This window comes from Geotrypetes seraphini, chromosome 7 (genome assembly GCF_902459505.1).
Source record: "Geotrypetes seraphini chromosome 7, aGeoSer1.1, whole genome shotgun sequence".
Taxonomy (NCBI): domain Eukaryota; kingdom Metazoa; phylum Chordata; class Amphibia; order Gymnophiona; family Dermophiidae; genus Geotrypetes; species Geotrypetes seraphini.
This window is the reverse complement of record NC_047090.1, coordinates 59,730,767-59,751,894: the sequence shown is the minus strand read 5'-3', so window position 1 is coordinate 59,751,894 and position 21,128 is coordinate 59,730,767. Positions and strand designations below refer to the sequence as shown.

The 21,128-nt window shown below is 44.3% G+C and overlaps 1 protein-coding gene across 2 annotated transcripts in view; it reads right to left on the bottom strand.

Moving 5' to 3' along the window:
• The window catches only part of PHF21B (PHD finger protein 21B), a 535,870-nt gene that overhangs the window by 49,757 nt on the left and 464,985 nt on the right, over window positions 1-21,128 (bottom strand). For both annotated transcript variants that reach the window (XR_004540159.1, XM_033952615.1), the window contains exon 12: window positions 4,040-4,198. Coding sequence is in view for 1 of the 2 variants with exons in the window: in XM_033952615.1 (XP_033808506.1) it covers window positions 4,040-4,198 (159 nt within the window). In the remaining variant the exon portion in view is untranslated. The remainder of the gene's footprint in view (window positions 1-4,039; window positions 4,199-21,128) is intronic.

The window sequence follows — 21,128 nt, the reverse complement described above, 5'->3', positions numbered from 1 at the left end:
AGCTTCCCTCCCCCAAACAACAAAACCTCAGACCTAGTATCCTCAATCAGGTAAACCCCAAATACACAAGAAACTCCAAGCTCATCACCATCATCAGGAGCCCGCTAATCAGAAAAGGCAGTGATGTCCAAGAAATGCTGGAAAAAACACACCACCGGTAGCAATAGTCCACAAATGACCCAGCAAGTAGGATCCCTTAATATCCATAATCAGTCCCACCGGTCCTGATGGCTCAGGGCGCTGAAGAAGGACCAGCCTCAGCAGGCAGAGCATCTAAATATGCCTGGGCAGCCTAAACAGTATCGCAGCTCTTCCACCCAGCGCTTGTCTAGATCTTCAGGAGCGCCGGGTATAACAGCATAAAACGCTGCTTACGATCAAACAGCATCGAGCACACCCTGGAAAATCGCCGACGACGTTCCTGTAGAGCAGGTGAATAGTCCTGGAAAAGTTTAATCGGGGATCCCTCATAGCAAAGGGTATTCCGCTTTAGTTTGTAGTGCCTCATCAATTCAGCCTTGTGTGCAGAATTATGCACTTTAAGAATCATCACTCTGGCACGGGTATGGTCATCAGCTCTCCTGCCAAGTCGATGCACTCGAATAAGGCGCAAAGACCCCATGCCCTCTAGCAACGGAAACTCCTTCTGTAACCAGGACTCAAGAGTGGACAAAAGACGAGCATCAGGAATCGCCTCAGGTAGGCCCACCAGCCTCAAATTGTCCCTTCTAGAACGGTTTTCAAGGTCTTCCAGTTTCTCGGCCTGGCACTGGATTTGTTCCTTGAGGGAGACAAGGTCCGCGGTAGACGCTGTGTGTGCGTCCTCGACCATCGCCACCTGCGCTTCCAGTTCACCTGTGTGCCACATCGTTTCAGTGAGCAGTGTCTCCAAAGATGTTAACTGGCCCGAAAGGTGTTCAAATCGGGAATCGAGGGCCCTCACCACTGATGCCGACAGCACCTCAATATGCGCTTCCGATAGTGGGAGCGTGGGACCTGGTTCTGCCGCCGCCATCTTGGAGTCAGATTTTGGAGCCCTGGCGTCCTTTTCTTGTGGATTTTCCGCTCATACCCGGGCTGTAATGGTGGACAAACTTGTCTATACACTGCTCCAATCATGATCCGTTAGTTGCAGACCCAGGGCCCCAGAGCTCGAACAAGACATGTCTCGTCCCACTCAGCACATCACGTGACTCCATCTTTTGTGAGTATATTCCAATATTTGTTTTTGTATTTCTTTTTTATAAATCACGTAAGCTTAGTATAAGAATGTAACTTTTTAGGTATAAGAATGTAACTTTTAGGAATGCTTTTGTGACACGCCTATATGAACGTATAGAAGCAAGCCTTATATGGAAGCAAGTTAGATTTTAGTGAAGGGATGTCGTCATTTAAGGTATATATGAATGCACCACTAGTATAGAGTTGGATTCTTTGCTAGAAATGCCATATTTTGGCTTCTGTAAAAATCCCATGACGCAAATATCTTTTGATAGTTGTGCTGATAATTAATAAAATCAATATCTTTTTGGAAACATTTGCATCATTGCCATTATTTCTACACACTTAAGAGCAAGGCTAGCTGCTCAAGTGGCACCCCAGATGGGCACGCTTGTGTCAGATTACCCTGCTTACATCCCTACCCGATCGCCACATCCCGCGTTCTGCCATCTTCCTACCTCCACCTCACCTTAGGTGCCAAATTTAATTCTTCTCCCAGCGGCACACTTTCAATAAGTCGCACATGCACAGCTGTACGAGTTGTTGAATCTTCTCCTCTGATGCAACTTCCTGTTTCTGGTTGCGTCAGAGGAGAAAATTCAACAAATCAAGCAGCCTCATGCACGACTTATTGAAAGCGTGCCGCTGGGAGAAGAAGAATTAAATTCGGCACCTAAGGTGAGGTGGAGAAAGGGAGATGGTGGGATGTGGCAATCGGGTGATTGCTTGTGTTCTCTCACACTAGGAAGGAGGGAGTGAAAGGGGATGAGGAAGGAGAGAAATAAACCCACAGCAGGAAAAAAAGGAGAGGAAAGGCAGATGAGCCAGATTCTGGAAGCAGGGAGGGGGTGGGGGGAGAAAGAGGGAAAGAAGCTAGATGGGGTTGCAGAGAAGAGACACATTGGTGTGGAAGAGGAAGAGAGGGGAAATCTAGACACAGGAAGGTAAACAGAAACAGAGGGGAAATTATGTGCAAGGGGGCATAGGGACAGAGACATAAAGGGGACATACATGGGGATGGTATATGGACACGGGGGGGGAGGGGGGCAATGCCATAAACATAGGGGAGATATTAGAAATGGGGAAAATAGGAACACAGAAGCGAGATGGTTTGTGCAGATGGGATCAGATGGTTTGTGGGGACAGAACAGGGACAGAGCTCGCAGGCTATGGCGGCTTGCACAAATTACATTGTAACGCGCCACGAAGGTAAGAGGGAGGGAGGAAGATGATCAGACCGTGCGAGGGGTGCTGAATGGTGGTAGAAAGGAACAGACACTGAAGGGGGTGGCGAAGAACAGACGCTGAAGGGAATGTGAAAGACAGAGTGGGGAGAAGACGCTAAAGGGAAATGGGGAACAGAGAGTGGGAAGAAGATGCTGAAGGGAAATGGGGAACAGAGAGTGGGGAGAAGACGCTGAAGGGAAGAAGACAGAGATGCCAGACTGTGGAGGGAGCGGAGGGAAGAAGATGGGTGCCAGACCAATTTTAGGGTGGGGGGGGTGAAGGGAGAGGCACAGTAACAGAGCAAATGGAAGACGCAGAGTGGATGGAAGGAATTGAATGAGAAGATGAAGAAAGCAGAAGCCAGACAACAAAGGTAGAAAAAAAAAAAATTCTATTTCTTTTCTTTTTTTGCTTGAGCATAAAATAGTATATTAGTTGTGTTGATAAAAATTTATAAACAAACAAAGCCCTGCCAACTGAACTTCTTTTTCTCTAATTCAGCAGCCAGAACTTTGATTTATAAGGAAGGAATAAGCTAAATATTACAGTACTGAGGCTTATATGGATGCTGCGGGGACAGTAGTCGCGGGGACGGGGACAGTGGTCATGGGGATGGGGCGGGGACAGTGGTCACGGGGATAGGGCGGTGACGGGAACAAATTTGTTACCCGTGTCATTCTCTAGTAAGGGCTCACATTCTAATTCTGCTCTAATCAGCACATGGCAATGCCCATTTGTCAACTAATTAGCATATCTGTACCCACTCTCTGCCCCTAAACATGTACACACATACTGTGCAAAAACTACTATGGAACACCTAAACACGGCCTACAGTAGTGCATTTTAACCTGATGTAAGCACCTGTTCGTGCATACTGCAGCTTAATAAAAGGTCTCCAAAATAAGGACAGTTCTTTTGCAGTTACTTAGCAGCAATTTTCAATCAGCTAACTAGCTAATTGTCTAAGTTGATGCTCTGCTGTAACTGACCCCAGCCTGCCCAAACCTATCTGGTTAGTGGACATATTCAGCAGCACTGACTGTTAAGCGCAGCTGAAGATCGTCTGCTGGCTTGCTCAGATGGGTTTAACTAGGGTTACCATATTTTTCTCCAGGAAACCCTGGACATATGACCCAGTCCCATTCTGCCTCTAGCTCCTCCTCATTCCATATCCAGTCCCACCCAGTTCTGCCCCAAGCTCCGCCCCCACAAAGCCTCCTCTCTTCTTCCAGACAAGCTCCAGCCACATCTGGAGGGCTTGGAACATGCACAGATATGTGTGACATCATCCGTGCATGCTCAGAGGCCCTCCAGATGCGGCTGGAACTCACCAGGGCTTTCCAAAACCCAGGCAAATGCTGGGTTTTGGAAAGTCCATCTTCTAAAAAGAGGACGTATCCAGGTTTTTCCAGGCATCTGGTAACCCCAGGTTTAACTGAGAAGGTTAAATCCTTTTGTAGATGGGGCCCTGAATTTTTTTTGCAGTGTTACATAAATGTTGGGTGCAGATTTCAAATGTCACAGTTAAAATCAAACATTTTAATATGAATACATATACTGTATACCACATGATCAGTACAAACATCTTTACCTTTTGTTGGCACTTAGGACACAACCATGATCCCTTTGGGACAGCTTTCAGTGGAGGGTTCAAACAGTCTAAATGATAAGCTCTTGGACAAGTACCACACGGTTGTAAATTACATCCACGTTTACAAGCTGCACAGTGTTCATCATGAGTAATCTCATTCTAAAAGAGAGCCAAAGATATATTGGTTTCTTGCAAAAACTAGCCTGGGTTCAACATTTGTATTTAATAGTCCACCAAAGAAGCTGAGATGTATCAAAATGTGAAAAGTGTCTTGGCTTTTACAAACAATAGCTTGAGCCAAACTCTGCCTTGAACATCGCAACTCCAAAGTCACAATAGTACGTGCATTCTCTTTACCTCATGTTCTTTTACCAGAGGGTAGGGGAGAAAGGCAATACTATAACACTGTGCCTATATATAGGAGTCTGATTGTAGTCTATTCTTTAAAGTAAAGTATGAAGTTAGGTGCAAGTACAGTACTTATGGCAGTCATAGAACTGCTATAAATGCATGTGCCTAAATACCAAAGATGTACATAAAGCAAAGTTACTTACCTGTAGCAGGTGTTCTCCAAGAACAGCAGACATATATTCTCAATGGGTGATATCATCCATGAAACCCAGTACCGACAGATACCAAGATTACTGTCTCTTTAAATTTTAAGGCCCTGCTCATCCTGCATGTGTGATGGTACTCCCCTGCCACATGTTGACTCGTGGGACCCTGCAGTTCACTAGCAAAGCTAAGAAGCCAACTAGTGGAGGTGGGCAGGTTATAAGAATATATGCCTGCTGTCCTCAGAAAACACCTGCTACAGATAAGTAACTTTGCTTTCTTCGAGAACAAGCAGGTATATTACTCTCACAAATGGGACTCCCAAGCTGCCAGGATCATACCTCTAGAAAGAGGACTGCAGTGAACAAACACGAGCCTGGCGAAACCCAAAAGGGCTAAAGGGAAATTTGTTGTCGAGAAAGAGAATAAATTTTGCATAACTGCTTGCCCAAACAGACAATCTTTTCTGGAGTTCTACTCCCAAAGTAGTGCGACATGAAGTTATATTGAGGACCAAATGGTAATTTTTTAGATGTCCTCAATAGAAGTGGAGCGAAAATGGGCTACTATGAAGTTACCATAGTTTGTACATTATGAACAGTAACATGGCCTTCAGCCTGGTGGGTTTATTTTATAGTCTCTTCACCCCCTTTGCCTTCTCCTAACCACACTGGTGCTGTGGTGTAAACAAAATAAACAAACAAAAAAGACTTTTCCTCTCTCTGTTAAATCCTAGCTCACGTTTGCGGTCTAACACCAGCTCTGGCAGGATACACGTTTCAAATCTGGCATATTGTAATCACAAAATGGAAAATAAAATTAGTTTTTATACCTTTTGTTGTCTGGTCATTAGTCAAATCTTGTTGGTCCCAGGCTCTGGTTGTCTTCTGATAACTTGCTTGCCAGGGTCTCCTTCTTTCTCCATGCTAACCATCCATCTGCCATCTCTGTCCTCCCCTTCCATTTCCCTTCCCTTCCCCGGAGGTCTGGCATCTTTTTTTTTTCATCTCCATCCACAGATCCACCTTTTCTTAACTACCCTTTCATCCAGCATCTCTCCCTCCTTCCCATTACCCCAGGGTCCACTATCTCTTTCTTTCTTTTCCCAACTATCCTCCTATCCAGTATCTCTATCCCCCCCTCTACACCATCCCTTGTGTCCAACTTCTCTCCCTTTCTGTTCCTTCCTTCCCTAAATCCCATTGTCCATAATCCCTCTTCCTCTCCTCTATTTTCAGACCCATTATTTCTTCCCCCCCACTCTGACATATACATGTATCTTTGAACCCCCCCCTTCCCTCCCTCCCTCCGTGTACTTCTACACCAGGGCCCCCCTCCCCTGGTCTGTCCCCCCCTGAAGGCCTGCATCCCACCCCTAAAGGCCTGCCTGTCCCCCCTGAAGGCCTGTGCTACCATACCTGAAGGCCTGTTTCCCCCTTGAAGGCCTGCATCCCCCCCCTTGAAGGTATGTACCCCCCTGAAGGCCTGCACCTCCCTCTGAAGGCCTGTCTCCCCCCCTTGAAGGACTGCATCCCCGAAGGCCTGCCTGCCTGTCCCCCCCCCCTTGAAGGTCTGTCCCCCCTGAAGGCCTGTTCCCCCCTTTGAAGGCCTGCATGTCCCCCCTGAAGATCTACAACCCACCCCTGAAGGCCTGCCTGTCTCCTCTGAAGGCATGTATCTCCATCCTGAAGGCTACACCTCCCCCCTCCAAAGGACTGCACCCCCCCCCTCCTCGGAAGGCCTGCGTGTTCCCCCTGGCCTCCGAAATCAATTCTCCTAATTTCAGCAGCCTGTAATAAGATCACTGGCGCTAGCGATCTTTGCAAGCTGCCATACAGCTTCGGAGTGTCTTCTCTCTGCTGCGGTCCCGCCCCTCCTTATTGCTGAAATTAGGAGAATTGATTCCGGGAGGCCAGTGGGGAAGACGAACAGCACAGCAGTGGGAGGCCAGCGGGTAAGCCACTTCCCGACTGAACCTCCCCACTCACCCTCTAAAGCAGGAGTGGCAGGCCAGCAAGAGGCAGCGCTGCTGCTCCTGCTTTAGGGGTGAGGGTCAGTCAACGAATCGGGTGGCCGATTTTTTCTCCTGGTAAATCGGTGATTCGAATCGTGAATTGGGCAGCACTACTTGTGACAGGGTCACTCTTTGTCTTCTCATGTCTTTTAAAAGAATGTGTAACTAGACCATTAGCAGCATTTTGAGTTCCTCTCTGTTCTCCCTTCTCTTCTCTCCTCTTTATGTTCTCCTTTTCCCTCCCTGTAGTCTCCACTCTCCCCTTTCTTCACCCTCTTCTCTCCATTCTCCCTTCTGTCTTTTCATCTTTATTCTCCCCCCTTTCTGCTATTCTCTCTCTCTCCCTTCTCACTCCTTTCCACGCTCCCTCTTCTCCTCATTCTATTTTCTCTCCTTTCTTTCTTTACAGCTTTTTCTTTTCTACAGTATATTCTGTACTCTCTCTCTCTCTTCTCCGAAGTGCTTTGGAACAAGCCCAGGATGCAAAGTGGTCTTCAGTAAGTGAGCAGGAACCACAGGGAGGTAAGCTGCCTGGCCGATCGTTCTTCTCATTTCTGTTTAGTGGGTTTCAGCTGCTCTCAGGCTGTACAACAAGCTTAGTTCTCTTTGGAGGCCCCAGAATGAACTGTGAGAACTTACCATGGACTAGCAGCAGCACCGCTCTCTCCTTATTGTAATTTGCCTGACAGCTTCCGTAGCTTTAGTGAGTCAATTCCCTTCTGCAGCCTCGGGGATTTTGCTAGGCCGCCCCCACCTCCGATGATGCAACTTTCTTCTTCCTTGGAGGCGGGACGGCCTAGCAGAGGCCCCAAGGCTGCTGGAGGGAATTGACTCGCTAAAGCTACGGCAGCAGTCAGGCAAATTAAATAAGGAGAGAGTGGTGCTGCTGCTAGTCCAGGCTAGTGTTACGAGGAGGGTTTGAAATCGCCGGGGAAGGGCTAGTGTTACGCTGAGTCAGGCTGGTGAAGGGGAAGGGCTGAATCAGGCCAGGGAAGGGCTAGTGTTACGCCGAGTCAGGCCGGGGAAGGGGAAGGGCTGGGAAGGGCTGAGTCAGGCTGGGGAAGGGCTAGTGAAATTGCCGAGTCAGGCCGGGAAATCCCCAAGCTGGTGAGAGGGGTTTTAAAAAATGTTTCAGTGGCGGGCAGCAGGATTCACGCCCAGCTAAAAAGTGTTAGGGAGAACACTGCAGTCTCCTGCCTCAGAGACAGAAACTGTCCAAGAGCCGGAGCGGCAGCTTTAGGTTAGCGGCGCAGGGAGGAGGGTTGGGCGCTGAATCGAAGATGCTGATTTTTAAAAAATACACATCGATTTGAATCGATTCCCCCAAAGTGAATTGGTGAATCGATTTGAATCGGAAATCGGGCAGCACTAGTACACACATAATCATATGAACTTATAATAAAATTTTCAATGAGCATACATATTGACTTTATCTAACAAGGTGGTAATTGATATATTTATCTATCTATATACAGTGGTACCTTGGATTATGAGCATAATCCGTTACAGGAGCATGCTCGTAATCCAAAATGCTCGTTTATCAAAGCGAGTTTCCCCGTAGGAAATAATGGAAACTCGCTTTGATACGTTCCCACCCCCCCACCGAGGCCAGCAGTGCTGCTCCCCCCAAAGGCCCCGCGATCAGACACCCTCCCCTCCGCGATCCGGCACCCCCCGTCGCCATCGGGCACCCCCCCCCCCCCGCTGCAACCTGAAGTCCCCCAGAGCCCTCTTCTTACTTTAATGTAGCACCGGCATGTCGACCTCCTCTTCTGCGCTGGCCTTGAGCATGTGCGCATGCTCAAGGCCAGCACAGAAGAGGAGGCCGACATGCCGGTGCTACATTAAAGTAAGAAGAGGTCTCTGGGGGACTTCAGGTTGTGGCGGGGGGGTGCCCGATCACGGCTGAGGGGTGCCTGATGGCGGCAGGGGGGTGCCCGATGGTGGTGGGGGGGTGCTGGATCACGGGGGGAGGGGGCGCTCGCAAATCGAGGCACGCTCGGTTTCTGAGGCGCCGATTTTGCAAATGTTTTGCTCGTCTTGCAAAACACTCGCAAACCGGTGCACTCGTAAACCGAGGTACCACTGTATATCTATATCTATATCTCTATATCTATCTATATATATTGTGACAGGGAAGCTCCTGTCACGGTTAAAGAGACTGCTAGCCCAGTCAAAAGTACTGCCCTTAAACCTGCAATCTCTAAAATAAAGCCTGTACACCCTGCTAAAAGTACTAGTTCAGTACAGCCAGAGAGATGGGAGAAAAGGCAGGTGATGTCACAGCCAGGAATTCAGGCAGCGAGGGCACAGAAAACAGAGCCTATCCCCTATTACTCCTTTCCCAGAGCTAGGGAGAAACGTGAAACCAACCCAGAAGGTGGTGGAGTCAGCCACCGTGGTCTGCAGGCTCATAAGCCTCAAGTAGCAAGACTGGAGAGAGATCAGGGGGACACAGCTGATCCCAATTGGGAAAGCAGAGTACCACACTGGGAGAGCAGTTGCCAAACCTCTCCTATCCACCAGGAAAAAGGATTTTCATGAGGCCAGCCAGCAAGGAAAGAAAGTCTAACTCCAGGAAGGTACAGTAACTAAGCCTTGGGGTGAATGGCTGGAAGTTTATGATGATGATGATGATGAAGAAAACTGTTCAGAAAAGCTCCGAAACACTCAGAGAGGGGGATGGGAGGTAAAGCAGGAAGTGGAGGACTTAATGGAAACCTTCAGTCCCAGGGATACAGAATGGGACATGTACAGTGAAGCTGACCCAGAAGAAAGTGTGTTGGAGGAGGACTGGACATATGATTGAGCGGTGTGTGGCTGTTTTCTTCCTCCCAGTAATGAGACAAGTCTCTGCCAAAGAAACTTGAGCTAAAGTAAGGCTGCAGCAGTGCCTAATTAAGACAGTGGTTCTTTAAATCTCATTTCACCAAGTCCCCAAAGGACTAAAGCTAAAGGACGATAGGGGGCATATCGGGTAGGACTGGAGACCTTGATAAAGGGAGGCTTGCTCCACACAGCCTGCAAGGCGGGGCTGTGAGTGTCCTAAAAGGGGACAAAGTGTTGGAGAGGGAAACAGGCAGTGAAAACGTTTCTTTTTCTGACTGTAAAGATATTTGGAAGGAGGGCTGGCCCCGGCAGTGCACAGCCGTGCTGGCAAGAACTATGGCTAATAGAAGCCAGCTACCCGGAGAAGGGAGAATATTAGGCATTGAAGGGACTGAAAAGCATAATTGATTTTGATTTATCCTTATTGTTGACAAGGAATGTCCAGTTCCTGAACTGAGGCACTGAGAGAGTGCACTGGACTTAAGTGAAAAGGAACTGCATTGTTCATTTTGGGAAGTTTTTCTTTTGCCTTAATAGACCCGGTAAAGTTTTGGTTAAGAAATCCAGTGTCCGGGTTTTCCTTCCACCCACCATATAAAAGGCGCACAAATAAATCTTACCTGCGGTCCGAGCTGGGTTTGCCCACTCACCTGGGGCCTGGCCCGGCCACAATATATATATATTGTGCAGTATACACTAAATTACTATTTTGTCAGCGGTCTAATCACAGTAAGTTTGGACAGGGCTTCAGATTTTAAGGAATGAGCTGGTGGAATGGTGTTTTTCTGCAATCATCCTTTCAAATTTAATAGTGATACATACTGTGCTCCACCATACCATGTACTCTACACTGGCTAAGTTCTTCCAGCAATGCAATATATTTTTGATAGCCAAAAACAATAGGATATTGAGCAGGCGAGCATTGGGTTCTGAGAGAGCTTATATGAGACCCAGTTGTCCAAGTACAATAATTTTGTGATGTAACGGTTTGTGAATATCTAATAAGGCAGAGATGGCATTCCAAACCCTACCCCAATATACTGTGAGATGAGGACATTGAAATCATATGAGGTAGAGTACCCACTGATATCCCACAGGACCAGCATAAGTTAGAAACTTTGTGTGAGAATTTATCAATCTTCTATGGGGTCCAGTGTGCCCGATGTATAAAGAAATACTGTATATCGACTGGAGGACTGGGGCCGAGCAAATTGACTTAAATATTCTGGTCCATTCATCTTGCCAAAGCTCATCATCTGCAGAGATATCTAATTCGGGGTGCCAAGCACTCATCGTTTGTGATATGGAGGCAGACAGCTCTTGATGCAGCAAACCATACCATTTTGAGGCCACACCTTTGAGCAGAGCAATAATCATGCTTTGAAGAAGGAGATCAGGTGTAGGCTTTAATTTTTTTATGTCTGGAAACACTGCACTAATACATTATTTTAACTGGTGCCACCTAGGTAATTGATTATTTGGTAGGCTATATTTGTTGCATATTTCTTCAAATGTCATCCAGTAGTTTTGATTAAGATCTTGTAGAGTGTAGACCTCACAATTTTGCAATATATGCCAGTTCAGGGTAGAGTTTTGAATTTTGAAGGTATCATTGTTCCATAAATATATCAATGAGCTGTCTTTCCATTTAATTTTCATAGCGGTGTTGAATTGTTGTAATACCATCTTAGTTGAACGGAGAATGTTATTCATTTGTTTTTGTTGTTTTGGAAGAGAGGATATCGACAGAGTGAATGCGAGCATATTGGGACCAAGTGAGCAAGTCATGAGTGGTTCAAAGGAAGATTTCTTAAGTATAGATAGAACAACATTAAGGTCTCAGAGGCTTGAGAAGAGGCTTGGTATGGTAAAGTCCTTTCATGAATCTGGAAACCAAAGGATAAACAGATAATGGTTTCTTTTCCAACTGAGAATGAAAAGCACTGAGATGAACCTGTACTGAATTTGTTTTTAGGCCAGAACTGGAAAGATGAAGAAGGTACTGTAGACTCCGCTTAAGTTCACACCCTTCGGACTGGATCACCACATGCATTTAAACGGAGTGTGCGCTTAATCATAGTACCACTTTTTAGTCATGAAAAATCAGAGTACACTGCAGTCAAATGCAATAAAACTTTTATTCAACCAAAAACACACCAAATACAATGTAATACAGTTCAGTTATAGAAACAGCACTGTTCTGTCTAATGCAATAAAAGGGAAAGGAATTTCATAATCAAATAAAAGCAGGATTTTCTTGTAAAGAATTATTATAGAGAAGCCGATGCTATGGAACATAAAATCAGAATGACAGAATGGCTTACTGAGAAGAAAAAACCACTTCCTGATAAAAATATTTGTAATATTATTATTATTCTGTAAGATCTCACGAAAGCTGAAAAAGTAATGTAATAAGCGTTAAAACGATAAAATCAGTAAAAACAGTAAGGGGAAGCATATTATCAAAACCATATGCCAGTAATATGAAACCCCTCAAAGATTTAACAAGGAAAGTGAGAATGGACTTATGCAATATCCTTGTAAAACCCAAAAGTTGGTTAAGTCATTTTGAGTGCTGTTTTTTTTGTTTGTTTTTTTAAAATCTCCTTAAGAGGATCTTAGTAAGGACAGAACACTATGAAAAAGGGGGCCTGAGCTCATGAAAGCATATGTGTAGAAGGAAAGTAGTTGAACTTTTAAAACTACTGACCCCTGGAAACTGGGGAATCAAAATATATAAAATGCTACCCAAGTAAAATAAGGAACGGAGAACGAGCTATGATAGATGTGGTTCCTAATATAAGTGCCACATGAAACACAAGTATCTATGAAGGTGACAGAAAAATCAAAGTAATAAACTTGTATCATTGAACTACTGTTCCCTCTTACTTTAATATTGAACAGGAAACATGGGTAACCTGAGTTTAGCCATGCGGTACTCCAAAGATCAAATAATTTACTCCTGACCCAGGGGCATCAACTGAAGGTAAGGAAATACCGTAAAGTTGAGTGCGACATACCTAACCAAAGAAGTTATATGCCTTCAGAGTTAAGATGCTAAATAGAATCTTCTTAGAAAAAAAAGTCACCAACAGCAGAATGGTAACCTCAATGTTTTCTCTTTTATTTATTTATTTATTTAGTTTTAGGGAAAAAACGTAATGTTGCATAGAGAAGTACAAAATGGAGAAAGACAAATCAGGAGAAATAAAATTGATGGTCTGAAGCTAATACTAGAGGTCCAGCAAGAACCAACAGAGACTCAGAATAAAAACTTTTGTGTGGATTTTGAGAAGTACAACCCATAGAAAATGTGCAAGAACAGTTCCCACACTCAAACCCATTGAAGGAAATATGAGTGGGAAGAAAAGCACATCACAACCTTTCCTACAGAAATATAGAAGCATAATGGCAGAAAAAGTCAACAGATCAACCATTCTGCCCCTTCACAGTAGTCCTGAACTCTTTTCTTAGTAAAAGCAAGAAGTAAAATAACTTTGTGAGACCAAGAAATGGTTGTAGTAGAAGACTACAGAAGGTCAGCAACCAAGAAAAATCTCTGTCTTCTTTTTTTTTCTTGAAGTAAAGACCACCAGGTAACTTAAAAAGATTCCACGGTGAATCAAAAGTACAGGCTTGAAGGAGTTTTGAGTCTTCGCATGAGAAATAGAGACATTTCAAAAGAGGAATGAGTCTTACAAAAATATGACTGTACTACGTTAGCAGGAACAAATATACCATTGGTAATAGAGGTAAGAAGGAGGTGATCTAGGAGTAGTCTAGAGGTCACAACATGAAAACCATGGTATACGAGATCTCAGCATACTGCAGAGAAGTGTAACAGTAATGCACTGAATGAAGATCAATATAAAAACCAAGGATCTGTGACAAAGGTACTGCTTGATTTCAGTATTGGAACCATATCCAATGGTACTAAGAGATGCTGGAGTAAAAGGAAAAACATCCTAAAAAGGATGTAGTGTCCTTCTCTTTTCCTACAGCCATTCCCAAACCTCCAGGTTCCATTAGAATAAAAAAGGAGATGGATAATGTCCATTAGGAGACACATGTGCAGGGAAAAATTTTTCAGAGCACATTTGAGCCTCCTGAAAAGTACTGTATGAACATTGATGGTATAGTGGAAGGCATGTTTCAGTAGAAAAACCTAGTTGATCCTGCTTAGAAGATAAAGCAGAGAAGCATGCTGCTTCAATGGTTAATATATAGAATGTCCATTGATAACATAGAAGTACAAAGTAAACACTGCTTGTCTGTTTACTGTTTGTTTTTACATGGTAAGGAATCTAACTTACAGACTCCACACCCATGTTAGATGCCGCCATTTGTCTTTGCAAGTTTGTATCAAGACTACAGGGGAAAAAACCCTCACCTTACATGGTGGATTCCTGAAGCAGTATGGAAAGGTAGTTTCAATGTGGATCGATGCTGATTAATCCTGGTCAGATGATAAATCAGAAAATCAGGCAGTGTACATTATATTGTTTGTTTAAAACCATGCTAAGGAATCTAACTGAACAGGCTCTACACCCATCTTAGATTCTCCCAAATAGTAAAAGATTTACTTGAGGATTTTGATCCGGGTTTTTTGTGCATCACTGAATCATGGATCGAAAAAGATGACTTACTCACACAAAATGAACTCTGTCCCCCAGGCTACCACGGTCTTTTCTCTTCTAGATTAAATTGAAAAGGAGGAGGTCTAGCCCTTCTCTACAAATCATTCTTTAATGTTGAGCTCTTAGAAAAGGGTAGTCACCCCTCCCTGGAATTCATGCTAGCCTCAATAAACGACGAACTTCGCCCCCACCCATTAGGCATCCTGCTACTTTACCGCCCACCCAACCCCTGGAATAAATCCTCTGACTTTGTTCTTGAGACCATAACAAAGGCCTATCTAAAATTCCAAAGACTACTGATCATAGGTGACATAAACCTTCACCTAGACGACAACACCAACAATGACTCAACTGGGTTCAAAGACTTCCTCACCTCCTTAGGCTTCACTGCTTCCCCGCCCACCTCTACCCATGAAAAGGGGCACTCCATTGACATCATTAGCTTTCTTGACCTGACTGAGCATAAAACTTCCACAGATACGACCCGTTGGGAACATGTCCCCTGGTCGGATCACCTCCTAGGCTCTTTCTGCCTCCCTGTCTTCATGTCAGCCCTTGATACCCCAACCCGTGTCACAAACTCCATCACCTACCGCAAAAAGATCTCAAATGAACTATTCTGGTCCCAGTTTCTCAACAAACTCCCTCCCCTTCCCACTCACACGAACCCTGACTCAATCTGGCACAACTGGGTGACTCTTTCCGAATCCACGTACCGTGCCCTTGCCCCTCTAACCACTAAACCCATCTCCTATTCTCACAAGGCTCCCTGGTACCTCCCTTACCACAGAGAATTAAAACAGAAATGTCGGGCCCTGGAACGGAGATGGAAAAAATCAAAATCCCCCCTAGATAAGCAATCCTGGAGAGAAAACATCAAATCCTACAACTCCGTACTAAAAAAAGCTAGGAAGAATTACTATGAAGACAAAATCTCCAGGTCAAAAAACCAAAACAGTACACTGTTCCACATCTGGCGGAACCTAACTTCTAAAAATGACTCCGCCCCCTCCCATCTCCAAATGACCTAGCCAAATTTTTCAACGAGAAGATCACTACCATAAAGAGCTCGTTTCCCTCAACTATTTCCTACAACTCTCTCCCCCCGAAAGACTCCGACGCTATCCCTGCCGACAGATCATGGACTACATTCGAACTTGTATCCGAGACCCAGATCTCTAAACTTTGCCTCAAACTTAAATCCTGCAAGTGCATCCTAGATCCCTTCCCATCCTACCTTTACGAAAAAATCCCTACACAGGCCATCTCTTCCCTTACTAACCTCATAAACAAAGTCTTACTATCGGGCCTGTTCTCCACCGAAATGGGACACATTGCCTTATTCCCTCTTCTGAAAAAACCCGATCTTGACCCTTCCTCACCATCGAACTATCGCCCCATAGCAAACATCCCTCTTTTAACAAAACTTCTAGAGACCATAGTCGCCACTCAGCTCTCCTCTTACCTAGAGAGATTCTCCATTCTCCAACACTACCAATACGGATTTAGGCCCAATTTCAGCACCGAGTCCCTCCTAGTTTCCCTAATCTCAAAGGTGCAACAACTACACGCCCGAAACAAATTTGCTGTTCTCCTACAGTTTGATCTCTCCGCGGCTTTCGACATCGTGCATCACGACATACTAATCTACCAACTTTCCGAGATTGGGATAGACTCTTCTGTCCTAAAGTGGTTCTCAAACTTCCTTCGCGATCGTTCCTACATTGTCAACACAAAGGCTCCAAATCCGCTTCATGGACACCATCCTGTGGTGTTCCACAGGGCTCTCCCCTATCCCCTATTCTCTTCAACATATATATGACCTCCCTGAAGCTCCTTAAACTATCCCCCCTTGAAACAATTTACACATATGCAGATGATATCCTCATCCTCCTCGAAACAGATCCAAACCTTACAAACCTCCAAGAGAACATCACATCATGCATAATGAGACTTCACGCCTGGTCCCTCTCAGTACAGATGAAATTAAATGAATCAAAAACAAAATTACTCTGGCTCGGCCCAAAATTAGCTCACCTGCCCGCCCTCTTCACCCTACCCACAGGTCCTGCTCTACACCTTGAGTTCTCAAGCAAGGTCCTTGGCATCACTATCGACTGGAAAAGAGATATCGGACTTAATTCTCCTTTTCTCCTTAACAATAAACCCATTGAAATCGTCCCCAAAACGAAAATACTAGGCGTAATAATTGATGATAATCTGGAATTTAAAGATCACATTAATAATTTAGTTAAAGCCTGCTTCTACAAATTGCGCTTAATTCGATCTCTTTCTAAATTTCTCGAACTCAAATCTCGCAATATCTTAATTCATTCTTTGGTTATATCAAAACTGGATTATTGCAACTCTTTGTTGCTCAATATCACCCAAAAGCAAAAACGACAAATGCAAATAGTTCAAAATTCGGCCATAAAATTAATTTACGATGCCAAGAAATTCGATCATGTCACTCCACTCTTCAAAGATGCACATTGGCTTCCAATTTGCCAACGTATACAGTTTAAAGTTTTATTACTTATTTATAAAAACTTGATCTTCAAAGAACCACAATGCATTTCTAAGATGCTAATTCCTTATTGTTCTGCACGCTTTCTCAGATCGTCTTCCCAAAACCTATTAGCAATTCCATCTTTGAAAATTATAGGCACCCGTAGATTGGAAATGTTTTCGGTCGTCGGCCCCCAATGGTGGAACTCTTTGCCCCAATATATAAAAAACGAAAAAGACGTTCCCTCTTTTAAGAAATCTCTTAAAACTTATCTTTTTAAAAAAATTTTTAATACATAAAAATAAAAAAACAAATTCTCCCATTTTTTTAAAAAAATAAATAATAAATTTTTCGTTTCAAGTATTTTAATACCTCCTTGATGTTCTACCCTTAAATGTGTTTCTCTTTTTAAGATATGTAACTTCAACCTCCCTTTCCTCCCAATTGTTGTTGGTCCTGTCTAAAATCTAATGTTTATTTATTGTATGTTTTTATTACTTTAATGAATTGTATGTTTTTATTATCTTAACTAATTGTATTTTAATGTACATCGCTTTGTATAATGATATAGCGATCCATCAAATATTTAATAAACCTTGAAACCTTGACTCCTCCCTTTCCCTCAACGATCACCTGAATTCCCTGGCAAAATCTTGTTTTTTCAGCCTCCACATGCTGAGGAAAGTTAGATCCTATTTTCACCAAAAGCATTTCACCGTCCTTGTACAATCCATCATCCTATCCAAACTCGATTATTGTAACGCCATCTACTTAGGCCTAATGAAAAAAAGTCTTCGCAGACTCCAGCTTATCCAGAACACTGCGGCTAAGCTGATTTTTGCTAAATGCAAATATGACCACGTCTCCCCTCTACTTACCAATCTTCACTGGCTCCCAGTACTTTCCAGAATTCATTTCAAATGCTCCTGCCTGGCTTTCAAGATCATTCACGGCATCCTTCCGCCCCTAATCCCTCTATCCTTCCTCGCCCCGACACCAACTACCACCAGATCTGACCACAGACATAAACTATCCTTCCCCTCTCTACACGGCATCCTCCACGCAGGTAAACTGGGTAGATCCCTCCTCTCCAAAATCACCGGCCTCTGGAACGACCTCACTGTCCCGCTGCAGAACCTGAACTCCAACTATTCCGAAAACAACTGAAAACCTGGCTTTTCTCTAGCATATAATAATCTCTTCTCCTGATTACATCCCCTCTTTTTATGCTTTGTAAACTCTTTCTCTTCTCTCTTCCCATATTTTTAAAACTCTGTAAACCGTGTCGAGCTCCACTTCAGTGGAGAAGATGCGGTATATAAACTTAAGGCTTAGTTTAGTTTAGTTTAGTCTTTGAGTAATTGAGTCCTCTTTTGGAGATAACAGCAATGCCAACTGTGATTATCATGAATTTCTGTTCTCATGTGAGTTTGCGCAGCGGAATCCATAGGAAGGTAAGTGCAAAACTGCTGGAAATTAAGAAACTTGAAATCACTCACACGAGGCGCAGAAGTGATGGAGATGAAAAATATCATTTTCCAGATACACATCTCCCTCATTATTCGCGGGGAATAGGGGTAGAGCTGGGCTGCAAATAGGAAAATACCGCAAAATCCGGCTCTGACCCACCCCCGCCTCCCTCCCGCCTCCCGGCCTTACCTGGTGGTCTAGCGGGCTTTCGGGCAGGAGCGATCTTCCTACGCTCCTGCCCTGTGCAGATCGCCAATAGGAAATGACTGCCGTGAGTTCCCGTAGTCTCTCGAAAGTACGGCGGGAGCTCACGGCAGCCATTTCCTATTGGCGATCTACACGGGGCAGGAGCGTAGGAAGATTGCTCCTGCCCTGAAAGCCAGCTAGACTACCAGGTAAGGCCGGGTTGCCGGGGGGGGGGGGAACGCAAAAATATGGGTTCCCCCCCCCAAAAGAAAATCACGATTATGTGAAATCGCGAGTGCGGAAACCGTGAATGGAGAGGGGGAAGTGTAAGATGGTTAAAATGAGTACAAAACATTGGTTCAAATGGAGGTTTCATCAGACTGATGAGAACATTAATATCCCAAACCACTGGAGGCAGTTGGAGAGATGGGTTGATATTGAAAAGTCCTTTCTTAAAATAATCAGAGATTTATTATGAACCTGAACATTTATGAAGTGCAAACAGAAGATGAGGCTCCAATGATGCTCAATGCTTCAATGAAGACGATCGCCGGTGTTGGCATTGGGAGCGATAAATCTCTGGATACAGACCGACGCTCTGAATATGAACGGCAATGATGACTTGAAGAATAGCAGGTGAAATGGAACCAATATCTTTGGTACTCCTCCGATGAATGCTCTGTCCAGTGCATAAAGTCATCGACATTGGAATCTATGTCCTTCATCGACATTGGAATCTATGTCCTGCACCGATACCTAAGATTGAGCGGGTATCCTACACTGATACCTGAGACTGAGCTGGTAGCAATAGTGTCGCAGGGTGTCGAGGGGTAGAAAACCTCAATGAGAATGTACGCCCAAGAGGAGACAATAACCTGCATAGAAGGAGACATCAGTAGTGATGTGGAGTTAATCCTCGACAATTTATCCTGGAGAAGAACCACCGAAGTAGACATCGTAGTATTGAAGAAAAACAGTTGTATAATCACTGATGTTACGATGCAAGAAGAACCTGGAGAAGGTACTGTCATTGAATATACTACGCTTAGTATGGATTGGTACCGATGCAGATTGATGTATAAAGAGGAGGCTCTGTACTTTAATCAATAACCTGCACCAATGTTCATCAATGAAGAGGAGGCACCATGACCATGCAACATCAAGTGGAAATGAAGGTGCAACAGGTGTCTAAGTGCGAGTGCCTGAAAAAAACAGTGCGCTTCAGAAATGACAACCTATATAACCCAGAAAGCCATGTATCAAATGGACTCGATGCTTAACTGGCTGGGCAGTATCCACTGCGATGCATCTGCTTCGATGTGGTTAGAACATTGGTACCGAAAGGCATGCATCAACCGGAGTCAATGCTAATATGCCACCGATGCAAATAGATGGAAGTATCGACATCACCAATACACCTGCATAGATGTGGTTGAAACATAGGTACAGAAGGCATGCATCAAATAGACTTGATGCTAATATGCCACCGATGAAGGTATGGAATAAACATTGGTACAGAAAGGCATGCATCAACCGGAGTTGATGCTAATATGCCACCGATGAAGGTATGGAATAAACATTGGTACAGAAAGGCATGCATCAACCAGAGTTGATGCTAATATGCCACCGATCCCCATAAAATGGAAGTATTGACGTCACTGCATCGATATGGCTGAAAGATTGGTACAGAAGGCATACATCAAATAAACTCGATGTTACATAATATGCCACTGATGAAGATATGGAATAAACATCGGTACAGAAAGACATGCATCAACCGGAGTCAAGCAGATACAAGTAGATGCCACTGATGCAAGTAGATGGAGGTATCGATGTCTACTGGTATTGGCAAATCCCAGTTACTGGAAGTCCGACTTCAGACCTATATGTCAAAAGAAAGAAACAAAGAAGAAAAACTTTGACATTAATCAATAGTGTTTATCTTCTGGCAATCTATAGCAAGGAAGTTCTTTTTCACCCAAAGGGTAGTGGACACTTGGAATGCGCTACCGGAGGAAGTGATCAGGCAGAGTACGGTACAGGGATTCAAGCAGGGATTGGATGGATTCCTGAGGGATAGAGGGATCGTGGGGTACTGAGTAAACCAACCTGGTCGTGCATGTGCAAGACCGGAGGGCTAGGACTTCGATAGGAGGGCAGAACTTAAATGGGAAACCAAGGTGGCAGGGGAGCCCCTTCTGATGATTCAGACAGGCCTTGTCCTGTTTTTGGCCACCGCGGGAGCGGACTGCTGGGCAAGATGGACCTGTGGTCTGACCCGGCAGAGGCACTGCTTATGTTCTTATAGCCCAGGAATCAGATACAGTCAAAGAGGGCGAGCTGGGATAGAGTAGAAACAAGGTCAAAAATCCATTGATGATCACCGCAGGAAGTAAGAATGGAATTGTGAAGGTTGTTGAACTTCGAATGAAGTTTGAAGAAAGTCCAAAGTTACTGGAAAGGGATGCCAGGATTTATGACATCTTCAGGAACTATGGACGTTCATGGTTCTAAAACTTTTATTTTAATTAATTTCTTATATACCACCTACAATTCATCAAAATAGTGTACATTCAGGTATAATAGACATTTTTTCTGTCCCTGGAGGGCTCACAATCTGAGTTTCTACGGTTTGTATCTGAGGCAATGAAGAGTTTAGTGACTTGCCAAGATCACATGGAGCTGCACTGGGATTTGTACTTCTGCAATTACATCCAGGCCCCTTGTTTTGCTCAATTCATAGTTTGGATGTTTCAATTTGTAAAATGGATATTCATGTTGGACCTAACCAGCATGGATGGATGTTGGCATGTCAGGCATGAACAAATACTGAGAACCAATATCCAGCAACTATTGTTGAACGTACACAAGCTGATGGCGACAGTATTA